The following is a 23,373-nucleotide window of genomic DNA, read 5'->3' on the forward strand; positions in this document are numbered from 1 at the left end:
CTCAGGGACTGGCGTGAATGTTTCCCTGCGCGAATGTTTCCCTGCGCGCAGCTCTGCCCGTCCGTGAAGGAGGGGCATGGGCGGAGCCAAGGGGAAGCCCGACTTTCCCGCCGTCCCCTGACCTGGGGCTCACTCAGGAGACACCCCACCACCACCCCCCACTCCCCCCCCCCCAGAGGCGGCTCCGGCAGCCATGAAGCGCCCACTGGAGCCCTGGGTGGAGTGAGGAGCTCAAAGCCAGCCTCAGGCCGCCTGTCCCGCCTCAGGTCCTTCACTGTAAGGCAGGTGACCAGAAGAGCCAGGCCGGGGCTGCCGTGAGCGCGGAGCACTCGGTGCGAGGCCGTGCGGAAGAGCCGGGCCCCGGCTGCCGTGAGCGCGGAGCACTCGGTGAGAGGCCCTGCGGAAGAGCCGGGCCGGGGACTGCCGTGAGCGCGGAGCACTCGGTGCGAGGCCGTGCGGAAGAGCCGGGCCCCGGCTGCCGTGAGCGCGGAGCACTCGGTGCGAGGCCCTGCGGAAGAGCCGGGCCGGGGACTGCCGTGAGCGCGGAGCACTCGGTGCGAGGCCGTGCGGAAGAGCCGGGCCCCGGCTGCCGTGAGCGCGGAGCACTCGGTGCGAGGCCGTGCAGAAGAGCCCGGGCCGGGGGCTGCCGTGAGCGCGGAGCACTCGGTGAGAGGCCCTGCGGAAGAGCCGGGCCGGGGACTGCCGTGAGCGCGGAGCACTCGGTGCGAGGCCGTGCGGAAGAGCCGGGCCCCGGCTGCCGTGAGCGCGGAGCACTCGGTGAGAGGCCCTGCGGAAGAGCCGGGCCGGGGACTGCCGTGAGCGCGGAGCACTCGGTGCGAGGCCGTGCGGAAGAGCCGGGCCCCGGCTGCCGTGAGCGCGGAGCACTCGGTGCGAGGCCGTGCAGAAGAGCCCGGGCCGGGGGCTGCCGTGAGCGCGGAGCACTCGGTGCGAGGCCGTGCGGAAGAGCCGGGCCCCGGCTGCCGTGAGCGCGGAGCACTCAGTGAGAGGCCCTGCAGAAGAGCCGGGCCGGGGACTGCTGTGAGCACGGAGCACTCGGTGCGAGGCCGTGCGGAAGAGCCGGGCCCCGGCTGCCGTGAGCGCGGAGCACTCGGTGCGAGGCCGTGCGGAAGAGCCCGGGCCGGGGGCTGCCGTGAGCGCGGAGCACTCGGTGCGAGGCCGTGCGGAAGAGCCGGCCCCCTGCTGCCGTGAGCGCGGAGCACTCGGTGCGAGGCCCTGCAGAAGAGCCGGGCCGGGGACTGCTGTGAGCACGGAGCACTCGGTGCGAGGCCCTGCAGAAGAGCCGGGCCGGGGACTGCTGTGAGCACGGAGCACTCGGTGCGAGGCCGGGCACCCCGCTCGTTTCCCTTCCTAGATGCCAGCTACAGTTCTAAGAACCGAACGCGCCAAGAAAAGTCTTTGCTCTGAAAGATCTCGGGGTTCTGTGCGGAAGGAAGACCTAGCCAGACAAGGGGGAACACATCCAAGTGCCAGAGGAGGCTCCTGCAGAAGGAACTTGGCCCGTGCCGGGAGGTGAGGAGGAAGAGGGAGAGCAGGGGCAGAGAAGAAGCCCTGGAGTCAGGACAGGAGGTGAAAGGAAGTGTGGATTATGTGCCAGGCACGCTCCCACATGGGGAGGTAGAGGCTAATATAGACCCCATTTCGTAGTGGGGGAAACTGAGGCAGATATGGAGAGGGGGCTTGTGGGAGAGATGCTGCAGAGGCCAGATGGAGGTGGGGAGGTGATGAGAATGAGAAGGCACAATCGGCCCTCAGCACTAGGGGGAAGGGAGTGAGAGGGAGGCTTTGGGGCAGAGGTCATGCGTCCTGCTGGGACATGCTGACCGTTTGAAATGTCCGCTGATTAGCCAGTTCAAGAAGTTTGAAAGGCAGGTGGAGACGCGAGGTTGAAGGTCAGCCGAGAGTTTAGGGCAGTAAAGGTAGACGTGAAAATCGTCAGCATTGTTCCACCGTGCCGGCTCCGCGTGACGCAGATATTGCCGTGATTTGCCAAGGCCTTCTCCAGCTCCTGCTACAGATGAGGAAATTGGGGTGAAAAGGTTAAGTGACTTCACCAGGAAGACAACATTCTAACCACTGTACCACCTAGCGCACCGTCATCGGTACAGAAAAAGACTTCAATCCGCAGGAGCTGACGAAATCACAAATGCAGTAGTATAGAGCGAAGCGCACGGGGCAGGATCCAGGACAGACCCCTGCAGGACCCCGAAGGTCAGAAGGAATGAGCTAGAGGAGGATCCAGCAAAAAAAGATAGGAATATGCTGAAAACCCGGAGACTAGAGTCCCAGGCAGCTCTCAGGTCAGGAGGAGGACTGAGAAGCGGCTTGGGTCCCTTTGGAGAGAAGGTTCACGATAGAAGGAGGAGGAAAGAGTCAAGAGGAGAGTTAGAGGGGAGAGTGGAAGGCTGCTAGTGTAGATGGCCTCCTTGGGGAGTTTACCTACAAAGGGCAGAAGAGAAAGGATATTTAGCAGGGATGCAGTAGTCAGAAGAGCCCTTTTCCAGGATTAAGGAGCCATGGGCCTGTGGGGAAGAAGTCAGTGGATGGGGGCAGCTAGGTGGTGCAGTGGATAGAGCACCAGCCCTGAATTCAGGAGGACCCGAGTTCAAATCCAGTCTCAGACACTTAACACCTCCTAGCTGTGTGACCTTGGGCAAGTCACTTAACCCCAGCCTCAGGGAAAAAAAAGGAAGTCAATGGAGAAGAACAGAGTTAAGATTCAGCAGAGAATGGCCTCTTGTGCATGAGGTAAGGTTTGCTTTGGTAAAAAGTAGAGTCATTTCTTCTCATGAGGCACAGGAGAAAGGGCCGAAGGCCCCTGAATGCTATGAGATGAGGAGGAGAGGAGAAAAAGGAGCTCTCTTTGAAGAGCCTCTTATTTTTCAGTAAAATAGGAGGCAAGCTTCTCGGGCTAGAAAGTGGGACTGTGGGGAGCCACACCAAGGAGGAAGGGCTGCATTTACTCATTCATTTAGTGCCTTTACACTAGGCCCAGGAATCAGGCCATTTCTTAGCACTCTGCATCTAGGTGCTACTGTAACAGATTAGATGCAAAAGTGGAGCGTAGCAGAGTCTAGTTCAGGGTGCTCTCAGACATTTACTAGCTGTGTGACTGGTGTGCATCCGTTCTCCCACCCATAAAGCAGATCATAACTGTGCCTGCCTCTCATGGTCACAGTTGTAAGTTGGCACAGTGTCTGGCCCAGAGCAGGGGGTCGATAAATGCTTGTTTGCTTCCTTTTCCATTTCCATATGAAATTGTTCAAACGGCCCATCAAACTCATTTTACTTCCCTTTCAAGAGTAGTGGCCAACAATAAGAGCCGAGAAAGAGATTCAAGGAATTAGAGTAGGAAATGAGGAAATTAAACTGTCACTTTTTGCAGATGACATGATGGTATACTTAGAGAACCCCAAAGACTCTGCTAAAAAGTTATTAGAAATAATTCAGAATTTTAGCAAAGTGGCAGGATACAAAATAAATCCACATAAATCCTCAGCATTCTTATATATCACCAACAAAATGCAACAGCAAGAGATACAAAGAGAAATTCCATTCCAAACAAATGTTGAGAGTATAAAGTATTTGGGAATCCATCTACCAAAGAATAGTCAGGACTTACATGAGCAAAATTACAAAACACTTGCCACAAAAATAAAGTCAGATTTAAATAATTGGAAAGACATTCAGTGCTCTTGGATAGGCCGAGAGAATATAATAAAGATGACAATACTCCCCAAACTAATCTATTTATTTAGTGCTATACCAATCAGACTCCCAAGAAACTCTTTTAATGACCCAGAAAAAATAACAAAATTCATATGGAAAAATAAAAGGTCGAGAATTGCAAGGGAACTAATGAAAAAAAAAGTCAGAGGAAGGTGGACTAAGTGTACCTGATCTAAAGCTATATTATATAGCAGCAGTCACCAAAACCATTTGGTATTGGCTAAGAAATAGACCAGTCGATCAGTGGAACAGATTAGATACAAAGGACAAAAAAGGTACATCTATAACAATCTAATCTTTGACAAACCCAAAGATACCAACATTAGGGATAAAAATTCATTATTTGGAAAAAACTGTTGGGAAAACTGGAAATTAGTATGGCAGAAATTAGATATGGACCCACACTTAACACCATATACCAAGATAAGATCAAAATGGGTCCATGATTTAGGCATAAAGAATGAGATCATAAATAGATTAGAGGAACAGAGAATAGTCTACCTCTCAGACCTGTGGAGGAGGAAGGAATTTATGACCAGAGGAGAACTAGAGATCATTATTGATCACAAAATAGAAAATTTTGATTACACCAAATTAAAAAGTTTCTGCACAAACAAAACTAATGCAAACAAGATTAGAAGGGAAGTACAAATTGGGAAAATATTTTTACAGTTAAAGGTTCTGACAAAGGTCTCATTTCCAAAATATATAGAGAACTGACCCTAATTTATAAGAAATCAAACCATTCTCCAATTGATAAATGGTCAAAGGATATGAACAGACAATTCTCAGATGATGAAATTGAAACTATATCCACTCATATGAAAGAGTGTTCCAAATCACTACTGATCAGAGAAATGCAAATTAAGACAACTCTGAGATACCACTACACACCTGTCAGATTGGCTAAGATGACAGGAACAAATAATGATGAATGTTGGAGGGGATGTGGGAAAACTGGGACACTGATACATTGTTGGTGGAGTTGTGAAAGAATCCAGCCATTCTGGAGAGCAATCTGGAACTATGCCCAAAAAGTTATCAAACTGTGCATAGCCTTTGACCCAGCCATACTACTACTGGGCTTATATCCCAAGGAAATACTAAAGAGCGGAAAGGGACCTGTATGTGCCAAAATGTGGCAGCTCTTTTTGTTGTAGCTAGAAACTGGAAGATGAATGGATGTCCATCCATTGGAGAATGTTGGGTAAATTGTGGTATATGAAGGTTATGGAATATTATTGTTCTGTAAGAAATGACCAGCAGGAGGAATACAGAGAGGCTTGGAGAGACTGACAGGAGCAGAAACAGAAGATCACTGTACACTTCAACAACAATACTGTATGAGGATGTATTCTGATGGAAGTGGAAATCTTCAACATAAAGAAAAACCAACTCACTTCCAGCTGATCCATGATGGACAGAAACAACTACACCCAGAGAAGGAACACTGGGAAGTGAATGTAAACTGTTAGCACTACTGTCTCTCTACCCAGGTTACTTATACCTTCGGAATCTAATAATTAATGTGCAACAAGAAAATGGTATTTACACACATATAGTGTATCTAGGTTATATTGTAACACATGTAAAACGTATGGGATTTCCTGTCATCGGGGGGAGGGAGGGGGGGATAATTTGGGAAAATGAATACATGGGATAATATTATAAAAAAAATTACTCATGCATATATACTGGGGGAAAAACATTCTATAAAAAAAAAAAAAAAAAAAAAAAAGAGTAGTGCCCAAGCCTTTCCTGCCAGCAATGCCACCTGGCCTTGGGAGGGTCAGGGGGAAATGATGTGTTTCTCGACCTAGATTATCCTGCCTCGGTTTACTCCATATGGCCACCGATGCTGCTGGCTGTCAGTTAACATTGACGTGTTATCCAACATTGCCTGTCAGTCAGTGATGAGTTTCTGAGACTAATAAACAACGATCATGAGGTACTTAAAAGTTGACGCAGGCACAGGACAAAATTGGGGGTCTGCTACCTGACCTAAAAATTCACCTCCGGAAAGTTCTCCTCCACACACCCCTCACCCCTTGAGTTCTTTCCAAGGAATTATGGGTACTACATCTGTGCACAAAATCAGAACTGGACCACTCTTCGACTCTACCTTTAAGCCATAAAATGAGCAGATCAGTGACGTGAAGCACCTGGTCTCTCAGTTTTTCTCTATAAATTTATCTTTTTGCATATGGTTCTTTCCTAATTTCTTTTGGACTTTAATTAATGTTGCAATTATAATAAACTTGGCCCCTTGACTTGGAGATGGATCGAGCCTGCAAATTTTTTCGAGATACTTCATGGTGCTGAACCCCAAGACAAGATGGTCAGCTCCAGCATCATCCTTTCCCTTGAAAAAATCACAGTTGTGAAAATCACCTCCTTCTCAGCACCAGCATCCAGCTCAGAAATCCCAGAAGTTCCTGTCACCTGATGTTTATTGTGGTGATTGCTCCTAGGGGAAGGTGGAAGAAGAGCTAAACTCCTTTCCTTTTCTCCCTGGAATTACAAGTTTTTCCACTTGTCCCTGGAGTGTCCCTTACAGGCCTGAAAGACCTTGCTCTGGAATGACGAAGGACATCTGAAGGCCTCCAGCTGCCCAGGCCCTGCACTGCCCCGCCCGCTCTTCCTGCTCCCACATAATATGCGGGGATGTGAGAGGGTGCACTCTAGTTTTGGGAGAAAGAATTTCTAACTGTTGCTCTGCCCGTTCCATCCGAGTGGGACTGAGCCTTTGCTAAAGAACGGAGCCTGTTGCCTGACTTAAAGAAAAAGAGACTCAGTGGGGGTGCAAAAGCTAGTGTCAGGGAAGGGAGACCCAAAGGGTTGCTCTTGGGAGCTTGACAGTGTAGCAGCAGCCCCTCTCGTGACCCCCATCTGCCGGTGTGGGGCTGAGGGAGCCCCAAAGTGCTGGGAGGTTCGTCCAGTGTCCCTCTGGACACTGGCAAAGCTCCTCAAGCCCATCTCTGCTGAGCACTGGCTCCTGTGCGGTTTGGGGCGGCAGATTTCTGATTTTTCTACTTTCTGAAGGTCAAAAGATTGTCATCTGATCCATATCACCTGTAATCAGGAAAGAGCAGACACAACCAGGTCAGAAACACGTGGGGGCTCTGAATGAGGCAACCCGAAGGGACTGCCGCTGCTGGGGGCCCAACCGTCCCTCCTCCTCCTCCTCCCTCACCTGAAACGGTCATCAGGGAGTCAGCTTTCCTTGGAGTCTCGCCTGAGTCCCAGGCCCAAGGATTACAGTGATTTTCCTTATAGAGAGCTCCTACCCGCCCCCCCAGGCTCCTGGGGGAAGATGGTGGGTGCGGGTGGCTCTGCACCCTCTGGCCATCCCCAGGCCCTGTGTCAGGCACTGCTCTCCGAGGGGGCCCAGGCGGAACAACCAATCTCGGCCTCCTGAGGCCCCTGGACCACAGCGGCCTAGGAGCAAAACATCTGGAATGTTCCGCGGCTGTGCTTCCATTCAGCAACTCAGGCTGTGGGTCTGGAAACCGGGTCCTCCCATGCGTTAGTGCAGGCAGCGCCCAGGATGGAGAGCAGTAATGGGGGTCTGAGAGATAACGAGGGCTGAGAGACAGCGGGGGCTGAGAGACAGCGGGGGGGGGCTGAGAGACAGCGGGGGGGCTGAGAGACAGCGGGGGGGGGGCTGAGAGACAGCGGGGGGCTGAGAGACAGCGGGGGCTGAGAGACGGGGGGGGGGGGGGGGGGGGGGGGGCTGAGAGACAGCGGGGGCTGAGAGATAACGGGCTGAGGGTTCTTGGGAGGAGTCTCTCCTTTTTCTTACTGGGTGGGGAAGGGGCTGCCCTGCCAGGGCCGCCAAGGAGGAAAGTGGGGGAGCCCAGAGAGCGGCATCCCTCCCTCCGCAGCTTCGAAACCAGCGCAACGCCCGGAAGCCGCAGGGGCAGGAGAGATGGACCGGTCACCCGGAGCCACGTCCGGAGCTCCTCGCTGGGGAGGGAGGGGAGGAAGCCGAGGAGTACGGCGGAGCCACAGGCACCTTTCCTGAGTCCGGCCCCCAGGCCCCCCACGCAGGCGCTCCCTAAAGAACAACCCTGGCCACGCCCTTCACCTGGAACTGCCGGGGCTCCCTATCACCACTAGAATATTACCTTTTTGTGTCTTTGGGGTGTGGGTTCTGTGATCTCTATAACGATATAGTTAAAAATAAAATGAATTTCTCCCCTTTTTCACTTCGCTGTTAATTTTTTCTACAAACTGCAATTTGTCTTTTTAAAAATATTTATCTAGGTTACTTTAACACTGCAGGGTGTCATGGCAACTTCTACCCGCGGGGGTTAAGGAGACCCCGAAAGGGTGGGGTTCCAGCCTGGTTTGGAGGCAGGCTCCGCCCCGCTCCCAAGTCAAGGGCAAACTTTGGGAGAGTCGGGCCGGGAACGCGGCAGGAGCCGGACTGATGGAGGGGAAGGGGCCGCCGCACCTCCTCGGGGCCTCGGAAACTCGGGGGTCAGCGGCGCTCCCGAGTTATCGCGGCATCTCCCGGGAAGCTGCGCCCCCTCATACCCGTTAACGCTGCTTCAGGGTCCGCCTGGAGAGGGCCAAGCCACCGGCACGCGGGGAGGGATTGGCCCGTAAGGGGCTGGAATTCTGACCCGCCCCTTGGGCCAGGCTCCGCCCTCTCGCTCTCCCGGTCTCAGAGTAGTCCTGCTAGGCCCCGCCCTTCTTAGCCTCGCCTCTCGTTTCAGGCCCCGCCCTCTCGCTCTCTAGGTCTCCTTGCTAGGCCCCGCCCTTCTTAGCTTCGCCTCCTGTTTCATGCTCCGCCCTCTCGCTCTCCGGGTCTCCTTGAAAGGTCTCCTTGCTAGGCCCCGCCCTTCCCAGCCTCGCCTCCCGCTTTATGTCCCGGCCCTCTCCGGCCCCGCCTCCTCATTCTCCCTAGGTCTTTCCGGGCCCCGTCCCTTTCAACCCCTCCTCCGCCCCGCCTAATCTCGCCAGACTTCACAGGACACCTCCCCCTTTCGATCCAGGCCCCTCGCTCTCCCAGTCCCCTTGGGGAGGTGGGGGGGGGGGGGGCTCCTTCTTGGCCCCGCCCCTTCTGGTCTCGCCTTCAGCTTCCACCGTCCAATCTCCGCCCCCTCGCTCTCCAGGTTCCGCCCCCGGCTTCCCTCGGAAGGCCGTAACATGACGTCCCGGCGGGCGCGGTGACGTGAGGTGACGCGGCGGTGACGTCGGGGCGGGGCCGAGCGGAGCTGACAGGCGGCTTTGACAGGCGGCGCAGCAGCTGTTTCGCTCGGCGCTCCTGGTTCGCCGGCTCCGGAGCGCCGTCGGGACCCCTGCGGCGGATCCCCGCGGGCGGCCAGGCGGCGGCGGAGGCGGAAGCGGAGGCAGAGGCGGCGGACGGCTGCAGGTTGGGGGCGCGCGGGGGGGATGCGGGGGCGCAGGAAGCCGGAAGCAGGAAGGAGGCCCCTCTTCCGGTGGTGACTTCCTGGCCGCGGCGGGGCCGGGGGAGGCGGGGGCGGCGGCCGAGCTCCGGCTCCGCGGTCCCCGGGCCGTGGGCTGCGGGGCTGCCCACGCGCGGCTCGAGGGGGGGGCGCTGGGACAAGTGCGGCCCTCGCTCCGCCCTGCGGGGGGCGCTGCGCCGGGGAAGTGGAGGCGGTCACGGAGGCGGAGGAAGGGGGAGGCGGGAGCCGCGGGGCCCTGGGGCTGAGCCGGAGCCTCCCGCGGCCGTGGGGAGCGCTAGTCACGAGTCCCGTGACTGGGCTGCGCTTCTGGGGGGGTCTGACCTCTAACCCGCACCCGCAGTGACCGAAGAGGGACAGGGATGTTCCCCCTCCCCCCTGTAACTGGTCTGCGCTTCTGGGGGGCTCTGACCTCTAACCCGTCCCCTCCCCCAGTGCAGCCCCACGCCCTCTCCTTGGGCTAGAGCAGTCACCAGGGAGGGGGGCGGGAGGGGGGCGGGGACAGCGCGCTTCCTCCTCAGTGACTGGGGCCTGCGCTTGGGGGGTGACTCTCTGACCTCCGCCCCCCAGTGCTCTCCCTCCCTCCTCGGACTCTTGCAGGAACCACTGAGAGGGGGCAGAGGCCCCGGCCCCAGTAGATCCCGCCTCCCCCTGCTGTGATTTACCCCTCCCCCCAGCAGGCCTGGCCGGGCTCCTGGGGGGGAGGGGGGAGGGGGGCGGAGGGGCAGAGAGGACACCCCTGCTGCAGCGGCTCCCTGTGACAGGCCCCCTCAGAGCCGGCGGCTCCCCAGGAGGCCGGAGTCCAGGCCCTGCGCCCCCAGAGGCTGCGAGGCCTTCGCCGTGCTCCTGCGGAGGCCGGGGTCCGGAGGCCGGGGAGCGCCCCAGAGGAGGTGGGGGTCCATCTTGCTCCCCCCAGGTGCATTTTCACTCTTCCCTGTCCTGAGTAGCCCAGGCCTCCCTCCCGCCTTCACGCTCCTGGCTCCCCAGAAGTCCCGGCTCCGCGGTCCCGGCCCCCAGCCTCCCCGGGCCGAGGCTCGGCGTCCCGCCTTCCGGCGGCTGGGCAGGGCGCTCCGGGGTCTCTGTCGGGGCGCCAGCTCGTTTTCGCGCCCCGGGCTGGGGGTTGTCCCGGGCTGGGGGGGGTCCCGGGAAGGCCTTTGCCTTTCTCCTCTCCGATTCTGCGCCAGGCGGAGCTGTTTAATGGGAGCCCCGGAGACCTGCGTGACCTCGTGCCCTGGCTCCCTTGGTCTCGTGGGCCAGGGCTGCTCGGGGCTCTCCAGAGGGAGCAGCGGGGCCTCCGCCAGCCCGTTGCTGGGCGCCGGTCTGGCGGGCTTCGGGCCGGGAGTGTTTTGGAGGGAATCTTTCTGGAGGGGCCTCGGGGCCAGATGTGGCCGCCCTTGGCCCCGCCTCTGCCCGTCTCCATCTGCTGAGTGAAAGGCCGGGCTCCTGGGGGGGGGAGGGGGCTCCTGCTGAGTGAAAGGCCGGGCTCCTCCTCACGCTGGGGGGGGGGGGGGGCTCCTCGCAGAGGGCCCGGGTGTTGCCTCCTCCCTGACCCTTTCTGTCAGAAGCTGCGTCCCGGTTCCAGACTGGCGTTCTCGGGCCGCCCAGAGAACCGGCCCGTGCTCCGCGGCCGAGCTTCCCGATGGGCCGGGGCTGGAAAAGGGAGGAGGAGCCGTCATCCTTCCTCAGCTCCCTTTTCTTCTCGCTGTCGGCTGCTGCTGCCCGAAGCCGCCCTCGCTTTTCCCAGGCAGCGCTGGGCATCCAGGGCTGGCCGTGGCCCCCGCCTCGTCCCGGTGGCATTGGGTCCGGGACTCGGACGGGCCGCTTTTCTGCTCTCGGGGCGCGGGGATTCCTCCCGGGCAGAGCGCGCTGTGGGCGCCTCACAGGGCGAACTTCCTCTCCCTCAGAACGCTGCCAGGTCCAGTGTCCGGGGTCATGGGGGTCTCAGCACATTCTTAATTAGAGAAGGGGGGAGGAGTCTGCCCCGAAGGTCCGTTCTGACTCCGGCGGTGCCGCCAAGGCCGCTGCAGGCTCACGCAGCGGGCATTAGTGGGGCGCCTGGCAGGGCAGAAGGAAAGCTGGGCCCAAGTGCCGGCGGCGGAGGCAGAACTGAGAAAGGCCCGGCCCCTCCCCCCCCCCAGTGTCCGGGCCCCCCCTTCCCCCCCCCCCCCCCCCGCGCCAGTGCCTGCCCTCCCCCTCCCCGCCAGTGCCCGCCCTCCCCTCCCCCCCCCCCCCCCCCCCCCGCCAGTGCCCGCCCCCCCCCTCTCCCGCGCCAGTGCCCGGGGCCAGCTGGGTGAGGACTCCCCCGGGGCTGGGGCGCAGGAGGCCTGCGATGAGCTCGGCAGGGGGGGGGGCCCTCCCCGAGTTGGGGTCTCCTTGTCGGCGCTGGAAGCAGACTTGCAAGGTCGGTAGATCTGGGCCCCGCTCGGGGCTCGTGGGCCGCCAGTCAGCCTGCCGGAAAGCCTGAGGAAGCTGGTCGGAGCAGAAGGGGGGGCACCCTGGGCAGGGGGGGCCTGGGGAGTCGGAAGCTCTAACTGCCGACTCAGCACTCAGGAAACGCTCCTGGCTGGCCCTGCCGTTATTTCTCCTTGTCTTTCTGTGGCCCAAATGTGTCCCTTTGAGCCCGGGGGGCTGGGGTGGAGCCTCCCTCCGAACTTGGAGGGAGCTGGCTGGCACAGTTCCGAGCCTGGGGGGAGATGAGGTTGAGGGACGGGGGGGGGGGGGGGGGGGGGGGGGGGGGCCCACCGGGTGGCCTCGGGCAGTCCCTCCCCCCCACTGCCCGTGTCCCTTGGGCGGCTGCCATAGCCTCTGGTGCAGGGGCATTGGCCCGGGCACTTGGCGTCAGGGCCGAGCGTGGCTCTTCCTCCCCGGTGCCCGGCTCCCGGCCCTCCTGCCGACTGGCTTTTGTTGTCAGAGGAGGGATGTGGTCAAGCCCGAAGGGACAGCTTGCTGCAGTGGGGAGAGACCGGCCAAGAAGCCGCAGGGCTCTGGGCAGGGCCGCCGACCAGCGTGGGGGGGAAGCCCTGGGCGGGGGCAGTGCCAGGGTGAGTCAGGGCAGTGGCGCGGCCCGTTCCCGGATGCAGAGGTGAATCACATTCCGGCCTTTGTGGCAGCAGGAAGGAAGCCCGCCCCGCTCGGGCCCACGGAGGAAGGCAGAGTCGGGAGCCCGCCCCTCGAGGCCGCTTTGTGCCCGGACTCTCCTGGGGGGGGGGGGGTCTGTGCCAGGCAGGCGCTGGCGAGCTTGCCAAGACCGGGGCTCGCCGCTCCTCAGGCCTGGAGCGGAGAAGGGGAGACCGGAGAAACGGGAATCTCAGCGGGAGGGTCTGGGGCCCGGGGCCGAGCTCCGAGGGGCGGCTCCGTTCCAGACTGGATCCCGGAAGTGGTTGGAAGCCAGCAGAGCCCCGCGGTGGGGGAAGGGGGGTCCTTGGGCCTCACAGAAGCAGAGTTTGCTTCTTAGCTGGGCAAACGTTCGCCTTCGCCTCGGGGTCCTCGCCCGCAAGGTGGGCAGTGACGGCCCCCGGCAGAGGAACCCGAGAGAAAGCCCTCGGCGCGCCGCCTGGCAGGGGTCACCACCGTCTGGGCCCCGCTCGGGTTTTCCTTGGCCAAGACTGCAGCCGCCTCTTCAGCTCATTTTCCAGATGAGGGACTTGCCCAGGTCACCCCTTAATGAGTGTCCGAGGCCAGATTGGAGGGAGCGCAGAAGGAGGGCTCTGCCTTGGCAGGAAGATGGGGCCCCCTCCCTGGGAGCCGGGCGGGGGGGGGGGATGAGGTGAGAGGAAGAAGGAAGGGGAGCTCATAACAAATGGCCTCCATGTTGTCAGGAAACTGCCGGCTGAGGGGGTTGAGGCGTGAGGAGGAGGATGGGGGGAGGGCAGGGGGCGGGCGGCCACCCCGGGCCTGCCCCGGCGGAGCAGCAGCCCATGAGCTGGGAGGGCGGCCAGGCTGGGGCCCAGCAGGACTCTGGGACAAGTGGGGGGGGGCTCAAGAAGGTGCTGAAGGGTCTGGATGCGAAAGAGGGGCGAGTGGGAGGGATCGGGCGGAGCCAAGGGTGGGCGAGGCAGTCTGCCAGTCCCTGGGAACCGGCTCACTTCCCTGGCACGAAGGAAACAGCCCCCACACCCAGAACTAACTTAGCTCTTCTGTCTGGGGGCAACACGCAGATCAGGAAGCACCTGGTGGGGGGTGGTCTGGAAGGCCTGCCTCTCTAACCCGTCTTGAACCTGACTCCCCGGTCGTCTGTGGCGGACCGGCCGGGCGACGTCGGGGGAGCCCAGGGCCCGACACGCTGGCTATGCTGGCTCTGTGGGCCCTCGTCCCCCGAGGGGACCTCCTTGCTGCTTCCGGGACTCAGCCCCCTCCTCGTCAAGGCAACTTGCATTCGCTAGCTGGATTTTGATAGAATGTAAGCTTCTGGTGGGCAGCTGGGTCCCATGGTGCCCCCCGGTCATTTGGCTCGGGGGAGAGAGCCTGGCACTGCCCAAGTGGGCGGGGGGAGTTTCTTCGCACTGGCCGTTTTGACTTGGATCAGGAAGATGGAGGAGTGTTCCTGCTATTACAGGGTAATTAGGGGCAACCCAGGGTTTGCAGGTGTGGTACGGGAGAGGAGGGCTGCCAGCCTTGGGCCTCAGGTTAGCCAGAGTCATTCTAGGGCCCCCCAATATTACAGACAAAGCTTTCTGTCAGTGTTAGGGCCGGCCGTCTCTAAGTTGTCCTCGGGGACTGCCTTCGCGCCTCTTCTTCCTCCAGAGTGCTGCCCCCACTCTGTCCCAGAGTAGACTCACTCCTTGCCCTCCCGCCCTCCTCTTTTATCCTAGCAGAGAGCGCAGCTTGGGGAAATACTTCAGCCAATGAACTTGCTCCCTCAGAAGTCCAAAAACTCCCTTTAAAGGCCCGAACCAAAGGTGTGAATTGTGAGCAGAGAACTGCGCAGACAACCTGAGTTCTCACCGTGTCATCCTAACTCCTGCCCTTGTCGGGGTTCTGGTCGCCTTTTGATTTTACTTTGTCTTCATTTCTGAATCGATGGCCCCTCCCTACCCAGACATCTTTCTGAAAGGAAGAAACCAGGTCGGGAAAGGAGCCCTGTGTCCCCCAGTCAGCATCATGGGCACAGTCCGCCCCTCCAGTCCTTCCCTGACCCCCTTCCAGGGCCCCGGGCTCCTCCCTTGGGGCTTCGCGGTCGGGGCAGTCGCGCAGCTTCTTCCGGTCCGTGTCGTTCCTCCGTGCCGGGTTTCCCTGCTCTTGTTATTGGAGAGAAGCGGGGAGTGGAATTGGAAAGCTGGATTCCACTCCTGCCCCAGGGGGCCCCCCAGGCCGAGCCCAACCCCCCCTGCAAACCCAGAGCTTGCCAGGCGTTCGGCCGACGCTCAGAACCAGGACCCGACCCAGAGGTGGCTGTGGAGGAAGCGGGCCCGGGGCCTTGAGAGACGTCTGAGAAGCTGTGCTCCTTGCTCAGGAGCCAGGGGGAAGCTTCTGGCTCTCTGCTGGTGCCTCCGAGGGAGGGGGCAAGGGCTTCCCTCTGTCGTTATGAGCCCTCCCCCGTGCTCCTGTTTTGTTTTTTCCACGTTTCACCTTCAATCTGACTTGTAAGTCAGTAATGATCCCTCTTATTAAAGGACTTGGGCTGGCACAGGCCCCTCCCCCCCCAAGCATCAGCAGACCTGCCCCAGAGACCAGAAGGAGCCCCCTGCCTCGGGAGCCGGCTTCCCACTGGGGCCTGTACGCGTACGAGGGGGGGCTTCCCTGGGAGGGGAAGCATCAGCCGAGCTTTCCGAAACCCTTCCCAGGGAGCGTGCGGCCCTTCCCTTCCTTCCCAGCTCCTCTCCCCTGGGAGAGGGAGTCGGACTTGGGATCAGACTCGCTCACTCCCCGTGCCGACTTCAGCGCTTGCCCCGTCTGCTTCTTCGGAGCCAGCGGGGGATGGGCGCTGCCCAGGGAGAGTCAGAGGACGTGGGGGGGGCCCAGATGCCACAGCCGGGGGCACTTTTCCCTGGCTCAGGGTCTAAGGAGAAGGGCTGGGCCTTGCTGGGCCCCTCTGCTTCCCCTCCTCCCGTGGTTACTGCTTTCAGGACCTCGGAGAGCGCTTTTCTCCCTGCGGGGAGTCGGGGCCCACTGTGGGCTTCATCCTTGTTACTGTTGGACCATGGTCCAGTCTGACACCTGGAATGTCTGCTTTTTGGGTGGGGTCAGAGGCCAGCTCTCTCTCGGCAAGGGGCCTTCTGGCCAAGCCTGGGCCCCCTGCTGCCTGATTTCCCAGCGGCTGTGTCCTGTGGTCAGCTGAGCTGCCCTGAGCCGGCCTGGCCTCCTGGCTTTGGAGCCGAGCCGCCCTGAGGTCAGGAGGCTTTTCCTGGACTTCCCCGCCCCCCCTTCCCTCTGGCCTCCGGCTCACCTTCAGCTCTTTGTGGGCAGAGATGGCTTCCCTTTCGAGTTGGGAACCCTGGGACTTGGCACCCGGTTTTCCGGGTCACGGTGTTTTGCAATGATAGAACCCCTTAAGAAGGGGCAGGCTCAGTGAAAGACTTGTTTTCCCCCCTGGGAGCTGCACTTGCCAGTCAGCGCGCCTTCAGAAGCCTTTGGGGCGGGCACCAAACAGAACTAAATGCTTTGGGTTCAAGAAAAGGCAAGAATGGGTCCCTGCCACAAGCAGCCTCCTCTCCGGCGGAGGAGGCCGGACCCCGGGCGAATTTCCAGCAGCCAGCAGAGGTTTGGACGCTCACTCCACGCCTGGTAGGCTCTTCTGGTGGCGCGGGCAGCAGAGCGCAGCGGGTTCACAGCTCAGTGTGCTCGCAGACGTACGCCGTCGTAACATTCGTTTTTAACGGTCCCAAATCCTCCATCTTGGCCCTCCCCCCTCTGAGAAGACTGGCCGTGCCGTCAGTGGTGCATGGGCCGGCGTGCAGCGCTGGTTTCCCTGTGAGCCATGGCAGGAAAGGAATCCAAGAAAGGGCAGGTGAAGAAAGGTCTGCCTCACTCGTGCTCCCCGCCCCTCGCCGGAGCAAGATGGAGTCTTGCGTCATCGACTTGATCCCGCCGCCATGTCTTTGCCACTCTTGCCGTGGCCGGGGTCATCCCGGTCATTTCGAGTGGACAGAAGGGTAGCTTTGGTGGGGATGGCACGAGCAGCTGGCCCCACTGGGAAAGGTGTGCGGGACAAGGGTGCAGAGTCGGGACAGGGAGGCCAGCCTTGCTGCTTCCAGACCCTCGGGGTGTGAGAGGAGGATGGGAAGCTAGGGAAAGGCCTCGCGGGGGAGAGTGTGCCGGGGCTGCCATTCGCCAGGCCGAGCAAAGGCGGCTCCTGCCCTCAGGTGGGCGAGACAGACAGCAGTGGGGGGACTGAGGCCTCTCCTCCAAAACTGGAGGGAAGGCCGCAGCTTCTCTTCCCTTGGGGAGTGGCCTTTAGGCCTGCTTAAATAAGGCCGAGTTTGGGGTCTTTGGCAGCCGATGGGCCAGAAAGGAAGCGTTGGCTCCTGAGTTGGGGTTGGCTCACAGGAGATGAGAGGATCTTGAGAAATGGGCGTCCTTCTCTTTTCTCTGTGAAGGGGATGGCTCAGAACGATGCCTGAAGTGGGAACTGAAAGCTGAAAAAAGGATGGAAAGGAGCGCTGCCACTGGTCCCAGATGAACCGCAGCCTGATGGGGGGTCATTGTTTTTAAATTGAAATTCTCTCCCTCCTGCAAACCTCCATTGAGAAAGCAAGAAAAACAAAACTATCCATTTTCACATTAGCTATGCCCTGTCCTCCCTCAAAAAGGGTATTGCTTTTTTTCCCTGAGGCTGGGGCTAAGTGACTTGCCCAGGGTCACACAGCCAGGAAGTGTTAAGTGTCTGAGACCAGATTTGAACTCGGGTCCTCCTGAATTCAGGGCTGGTGCTCTATCCACTGCGCCCCCTAGCTGCCCCGGTATTGCTTTTTTTTTTTTTTAAGAGATAAATGGGCATTTTGTTTATTTTTATTGAAGCTTTTTATTTTCAAAGCATGTGCATAGATAATTTTCAACATTTACCTTTTGCAACATCTTGTGTCCAAATTTTAAGCCCCTCCCCCACCCCTCTAGACAGAAAATAATCCAGTATTTGTTAGACTTGTGCAATTCTTTTTTCCATATGTCCACAATGATCATGCTGCACAAGAAAAATCAGATCTAAAAGGGAAAAAATGAGAGAAAACAAAATGCAAGCAAACGGCAACAAAAAAGTGAAATAACTGTTGTGCTCCACCCCCAGTCCCCACAGTTCTCTCTCTGGGTGCAGACGGCTCTCTCCATCACAAGGTCATCGGAAATAGCCTGAATTAGCTCAATGCTGAAAAGAGCCACAACCAGCAGAATGGATCCTTGTATAGTCTTGTTGTTGCCGTGTACAATGATCCCCTGGTGGTGCTCACTTCCCTCGGCATCGGCTCATGTAAGTGTCTCCAGGCCCCTCCGGACTCATCAACAATAGTATTCCAGAGCATTCTTGTACCATAATTTATTCAGCCATTCTCTCACTGATGGGCATCCTCTCAGTTTCCAGTTCCTTGTCACTACAAAAGGGGTCCCACAAACATTTTTGCACATGTGGGTCCCTTTCCCTTCTTTAAGATCTCTTTGGCATACAAGCCCAGTAAAAACAGGGTACGCACAGTTTGATAACTTTTTTGAGCATTGTTCCAAATTGTTCCCCAGAAAGGTTGGATCCGTTCATAGTTCCACCAATAGTGTATTAGTACCCCAGTTGTATTCTTTCACAACTCCCCCAACAATGCATCAGTGTCCCAGTTCCCCCACATCCCCTCCAACATTCATCATTATTGGTTCCTGTCATCTTAGCCAATCTGACAGGTGTGTTGGTATCTCAGAGTTGTCTCAATTTGCATTTCTCTGATCAGTAGTGATTTGGAACACTCTTTCATGTGAGTGGATATAGTTTCAATTTCATCATCTGAGAATTGTCTCTTCATATTCTTTGACCATTTTTCAATTGGAGAATGGCTTGATTTCTTATAAATTTGAGTCAATTCTTCATATATTAGAAATGAAGCCTTTATCAGAACCCTTGAATATAAAATTTTTTTCCCAATTAGTTACTTCCTTTCTAATCTTTTCTGCATTGTTTTTGTTTGTACAAAAACTTTTTTAACTTAATGTACTCAAGATGATCCATTTTGTATTCCATAATGTCCTCTAGTTCTTCTTTGGCCACAGATTCTTTCAAAAAGATGCTTCAGTCTGTACTCGTGACTCCCATCGCCTCATTAGTCTTGGTGCTGATCAGCATTCCCAAGTTTTTCAAAGTTATTTGTCTTTACAGTATTGCTGTTATTATCTGTAAATTGTTCTCCTGGTTCTGCTTACTTTACTCTGCGTCTGGTCCTACAAGTCTTGCCTGTTTTTCTGAAACTATCCCCTTCACCGTTTCTTACAGCACAGCACCAGTGTATCCCATTTACATACTGAGGAGGAGTAAATTTGGGCACTAAGCCCAGGTGGATCAGCTCTTCTCCTCCTGCTCTGATTAACCTCTCTCCTTCCCCAAAGTAACCCAAGGGCGGGATACTCAAGGCTGTATCAAAACAAAGTCTTTGTTGATAGGAAAGGGATAGACAGGCATTTGGCCTCCAGGAAGGCCAAACTGCCTGGCAAGGGGACGCCAGTTGGCGGGCACAAGGCTGGTGGAGACCGGGTGCAAGGAAAACAATTTTAGAGATTCCTTTTATACATAACTAGGGTCATCAAACCACGTTTGCCCAGAGATGTTATCCAGGGAGTTATTTGTAAATAAGACAGGAATTTCTCTTAATCTTTTGTATCTCAAATTATCTCCTTTTACCCCTCCTCGGACAGGAATTTCCTGTTTATTATTTCTATCTTGAACTCTCTCTTTTCTTTTTGGCCTTATCACATACCATCCCTTGTTCAGCCATTCCCCAGTGGATGAGCATTCCCTCAATTTCTCATCCTGTGCTGCCACAGAAAAACTGCTGTACCTGTTTTTGTGCCTCTGGACCCCTTCCCACTAACTTCCTCTAATCCCTTCCCAAATGTCCACCTTGTTTTCCAGAACAGCCGGCCCAGTTCACAGCCCCACCAAGTGTGCTTTAGCATACCAGCTTTCCCACCTTCCCTTTTGGCCAGCCTCACTAATGTGATGCTAATAAAGTTTGCATTTGCATTTCTCCTAATCGTTTGTGAGCTCAGGAATCTACATAAGTTGGTTGATATCTTGGATCTCTTCCTCCCAGAACTGCCTGTTGAAACACTTTGATCATTTATCAGTTGAGGAATGGCTTTTCCTTAGAAGTTGGACTCAGTGATAGGTAGGCAGGTAGATAAATAAGGGGATGGATGGGTGGGTGGATATACACAAAGACGTGCACAGCTCTGGTCTTGTCACTTCTTACCTTTCTACCTTCACGACCATCGCAGTCAGCTGCAGGGATGAGCTCACTGCTAGGATCAGATAGAAACCCCCCTTAGCCGGGCCCTTTCTCCCACTGGCCTCCTCTCTTCGTTCTCCATCTCCCCACTGCATTTTTCCTGCCTGTGCCCACTCCCTGGGATGCTCTCTCTTTTCCCTCCTTTGCTCTGTTAATCTGTATAGCATCGCCAGCAGGCCTTCTCTAGCTCTAGCTGCTGGTGCCCTGGGGGGGGGGAGGTCCCCCAGTTACCCTGGGACCTTGGGGTGGCTCACACGGTTCTTCCCTCCCTGTGGCACCCTCTCGGCCCGCTCGTGCTGTTCAAGTCCTACGGGGGCTGGGGATGGCCAAGATTGAGTCCTCAGGTGGCCCGACCCGGGCTAGCATGAAGAGGAGGGAGTCTCCTTTGGGACCCGAAGTTGTAACCAAGGCCTTTCCAGGCCTGCAGGTTGTTGGGGAAGCATTAGCGCCTAACAGGTGTCAGGTCCCCTCCGGCTCCGGGGGATCTCACCCACAGGAGGCCGAGAGTTTCCCAAGTCAACGTTGGGGTCAAGTCCGTGTGACAGCAGCCTCCGTGTTTCCATCTTTTTCCGGGGCTCGGAGCCAGCGTCCTTGGATAGCCGTGCTCCCCACTGCCGTCCTCCCCTCCGTCTCTTTCTGGCCATTAAGCAAGGGCTCAGGCTGGACTGGATGACTTTGGAGGGCTGATGGGGGGCGGGGGAGACCGCGGGGTCAGAATGTGGCCTTTTACTTCCTAATCTCCCATTCTGGGCTCTTCTGCCCCAGGGCCTTTCTGCCTCTGTTCACGGGCACAGACCAGGGCTGGAGACGCGGCTCTGGGGGTTCTTCAGGGCTAACTTTAGAAGCGTTCTCCGCGCAGCTCCCCTTCGTCTCTCGGCCCCTGGCTTCCCGTCTGGCCTTGGGGGGCACGTTTGTCCGGGAGCCGGCTCTGCGCTTGGCCGCTTCCTTACAAAACTGGAGAAAACTGGGTAATGACCGCACAAAACCCAGCTCCGCCGTCGTTGCCCTGAATAATCGAGCCCCGGCTGGCCGCCTGCAGGACGGGGGTTTAAACCCTGCTTCTCCCACGGCATGTCTGCGACCTCGGGCACCGACGGCCTCTCGGGGCCTCGGTTTCCCCCCACCCCGTGGCCCTAAGGGCCCGCGACCCTCAGAAGTGCCAGCACGTGCCCGCCTCGATCCACCTGAGTCTGGTCGAGAGAAGGAATCGACATTCTCTTTGTCTTCAGACCTTAGGAGATGTGTGTGTTTTAAGGGGAGAGGGAGAGCTCCCCCGGGGCCGGGGTCTCCAAGTGGGGGCTGGGCCGGACCCCCCAGGATGTCAGAGGCTGGGGTGGCGGATGGCCACGTCCATTGGGCAGGACAAGTTGGGCCCAGTGTTTTCTGGTCTCCTCAGGGGATGGCGCCACAACGCTTGCGCGCCTCCTCACAGGAGTCCCCCACGGAGAGAATGATAAATACCGCCCGAAACGGGCCCCCTCCCCCAGTCACCCGGCAGTGCCCGCAGTGACGGGGCGGCTCTCCGACGCGGGGCGGCGAGTTGGGCCCGAGGAGCCAGTCCGGGCACCTCAGCTGCTGCTCCCACACCCACAGCCTGACCCCACCCCCTTCCTCTTCCCCTCCCCCCCCCGGGAGACTCCATCACAGGCTGGTGCTCTCCAGGCCGGCCCTCGCTTGTGCCCTCGCCTCCCTCGTCGCCCTCCTGCCTCGCGGCCCCTGGTTTCCTTCAGAATTCAGCCCCCGCCCCCAGATCCCCCCTTGCAGATAGAATGGAAGCTCTCTGAGGCAGGGAGAACGGCGTTCGCCTCCCTCGTGCCCGGCAGGGTGCCCGGTGCCCAGGAAGCACCCCGCCTGATGAGGGAGGGAGGGAGGGAGGGGCGCCAGCTGGGCCGGCCGCAGCCCGGGACAGAGGCTCTGCTCCTTTCCCCGGATTCGCCGTGAGCGACTCCCGGCTCCCGTCACTGCCGGGACGCCCCGACCCCCCGGAGCGGGAAGGGGAAACCTGAGCCACGCGTCTCTTCTTGTTGCAGATGGCCGAGAGCTGCCAGGCCGGCCCCGGACCGTGATGGCTCAGTTTCCCGCCGTCATGAACGGTGAGACGGTGGGGGGCGCGGGGCCGGGCTGGGGCTTCGGGGCTTCTTTTTGGACCGGGCTGTCTCTGACCGCCGGGGCTGGCTGGGAGAGGGGCCTGGAGCCGCTTCCGCCAGCCCGGCCTCACGGGTCTCTCCCTTAGACCCTCCACAAGCAGGGCCGGCCCCTCCCTCCCCACCCTCGCCCTCCAGCGTCTTGGGCAGTTTTGTCTCTTCCTATTCCATTGATTCTCCCTCTCCTCTCCCCCTCCTCCTCCTCTCCCTCCTCCCTTCCCCTCTTCTCTCCTTCCTCCTCTTCCTCCCCCTCCCCTCCTCCACAGTGGGGAGCTGACGTCACGGCCGGCGGATGCCGTTTCCGGTCACCAGTCTTGGCCGGCGTCCAGCTTAGCCCTTCCCCGTCGCTCTGTGCCGGCCGGTCCTCCCCGGGGGGATGCTGTGCTCCCGGCCGGCGGCGGCGGCTCACGGGGGCCCTTCCCCGTGTGTTTCAGGCGGCCCCAACGTGTGGGCCATCACCTCCGAGGAGCGCACCAAGCACGACAAGCAGTTCGACAGCCTCCGGCCCGCTGGCGGACACATCACAGGTCAGTGCGGCGCCCCCTGGCGGCCGGAGCTCCCGCGGCCTCCTCCCCACGGCCCGAGACTGACCGGCATCGAGGTTCGGCCGGATGCCCGCCTCACACCCCTGGGAACTGGGGGGAGGGCCAAGGCTGCTTTGGGGGGCAAAGAGGGGGAGCCCACATGGATGAAGCGCCTCCTGTGTGCCAGGCCCGGGGCCTCCCCACGACACCCTGGCAAGGGCGGGGCCGAGGACCCCCGGGCTCTCTCGCCAGGAGCGGGTCTGGCCCCATCTTCCTGGACCGAGGGACCGTGGCGACCCCCTTCTCCCAGGGGAGAGGGCAGGCCGCCCTTGTAGCTCCTAATCAGCAGCCAGCCCCCCCCCCCACACACACACACAGAGGTCCACCCAGACCTCCAGGCAGATGTCAGCGCCTCCCCCCCCCCTCCTGGCGGACTCCAGCCTCCCCGCCCGGCCGATAGATACTTCCTGATGGGCGCTCGCCGAGCCCGCGGCTCACTTCTGTCGCTGTTTCGGCCGCAGGTGATCAGGCTCGCGGTTTCTTCTTGCAGTCCGGCCTCCCGGCTCCTGTTTTAGCTGAAATATGGTAAGGCGCCTTTCTCCGCCGCGGGCATCGAGAGCGGGGCGGCCCTTGGCACGGAGCCTCCGACAGCGGCCTTTCTGCCCTGGCCGGGAGGTCCTCGAGCTAACGGCGGCAGCCTGGGGGGGGGGGGGGAGACCCCGGGCAGGGCCTCGGGAGAGCCTCCAGCGTGTGAAGCCAAAACGGAAGGGCGCAGGGGCAGCTGGAGGCGAGAGGGAGAGTGAGCGTGGGGGTGTGGGGGTGTGGGGGTGTACCTGTGAGTGTGTACCTCTGTGTGTGTGTACCTGTGAGTGTGTACCTGTGTGTGTGTGCACCTGTGTGTGTACCTGTGAGTGTGTGTACCTGTGAGTGTGTGCACCTGTGTGTGTGTACCTGTGTGTGTGTGTACCTGTGAGTGTGTGCACCTGTGAGTGTGTGTGTGTACCTAACTATGTGTGTACCTGTGTGTGTATGTACCTGTGAGTATGTGTGTACCTGTGTGTGTGTGTGTACCTGTGTGTGTGTGCACCTGTGAGTGTGTACCTGTGTGTGT

At 58.7% G+C, this 23,373-nt stretch overlaps 1 protein-coding gene and 1 long non-coding RNA gene across 8 annotated transcripts in view; one reads left to right on the forward strand and one right to left on the reverse strand.

Moving 5' to 3' along the window:
• Positions 1-3,568: 3,568 nt before the first annotated feature.
• Positions 3,569-7,044, reverse strand: LOC141553885 (uncharacterized). The gene is made up of 2 exons (XR_012485707.1): positions 6,941-7,044; positions 3,569-6,819 (listed from the first exon to the last, which is right to left on the reverse strand). It is a non-coding gene; the product is annotated as an uncharacterized LOC141553885 (long non-coding RNA).
• Positions 7,045-8,933: 1,889 nt separating this feature from the next.
• Positions 8,934-23,373, forward strand: part of ITSN2 (intersectin 2) — a 55,338-nt gene continuing 40,898 nt past the window's right edge. For 2 of the 7 annotated variants that reach the window (XM_074285336.1, XM_074285337.1), the window contains exons 1-4: positions 8,936-9,127; positions 21,625-21,687; positions 22,173-22,265; positions 22,784-22,847. In XM_074285336.1, coding sequence (XP_074141437.1) covers positions 21,660-21,687; positions 22,173-22,265; positions 22,784-22,847 — 185 coding nt within the window. In that variant the 5' untranslated portion in view covers positions 8,936-9,127; positions 21,625-21,659. Of the gene's footprint in view, positions 9,128-11,480; positions 11,581-13,592; positions 13,736-13,765; positions 17,581-21,624; positions 21,688-22,172; positions 22,266-22,783; positions 22,848-23,373 lie in introns of those variants that run through there. The other 5 variants (XM_074285333.1, XM_074285331.1, XM_074285334.1 and 2 more) reach the window with 5 other exon arrangements.

Source organism: Sminthopsis crassicaudata, chromosome 2 (assembly GCF_048593235.1).
Source record: "Sminthopsis crassicaudata isolate SCR6 chromosome 2, ASM4859323v1, whole genome shotgun sequence".
In the NCBI taxonomy this organism is placed as follows: Eukaryota; Metazoa; Chordata; class Mammalia; order Dasyuromorphia; family Dasyuridae; genus Sminthopsis; species Sminthopsis crassicaudata.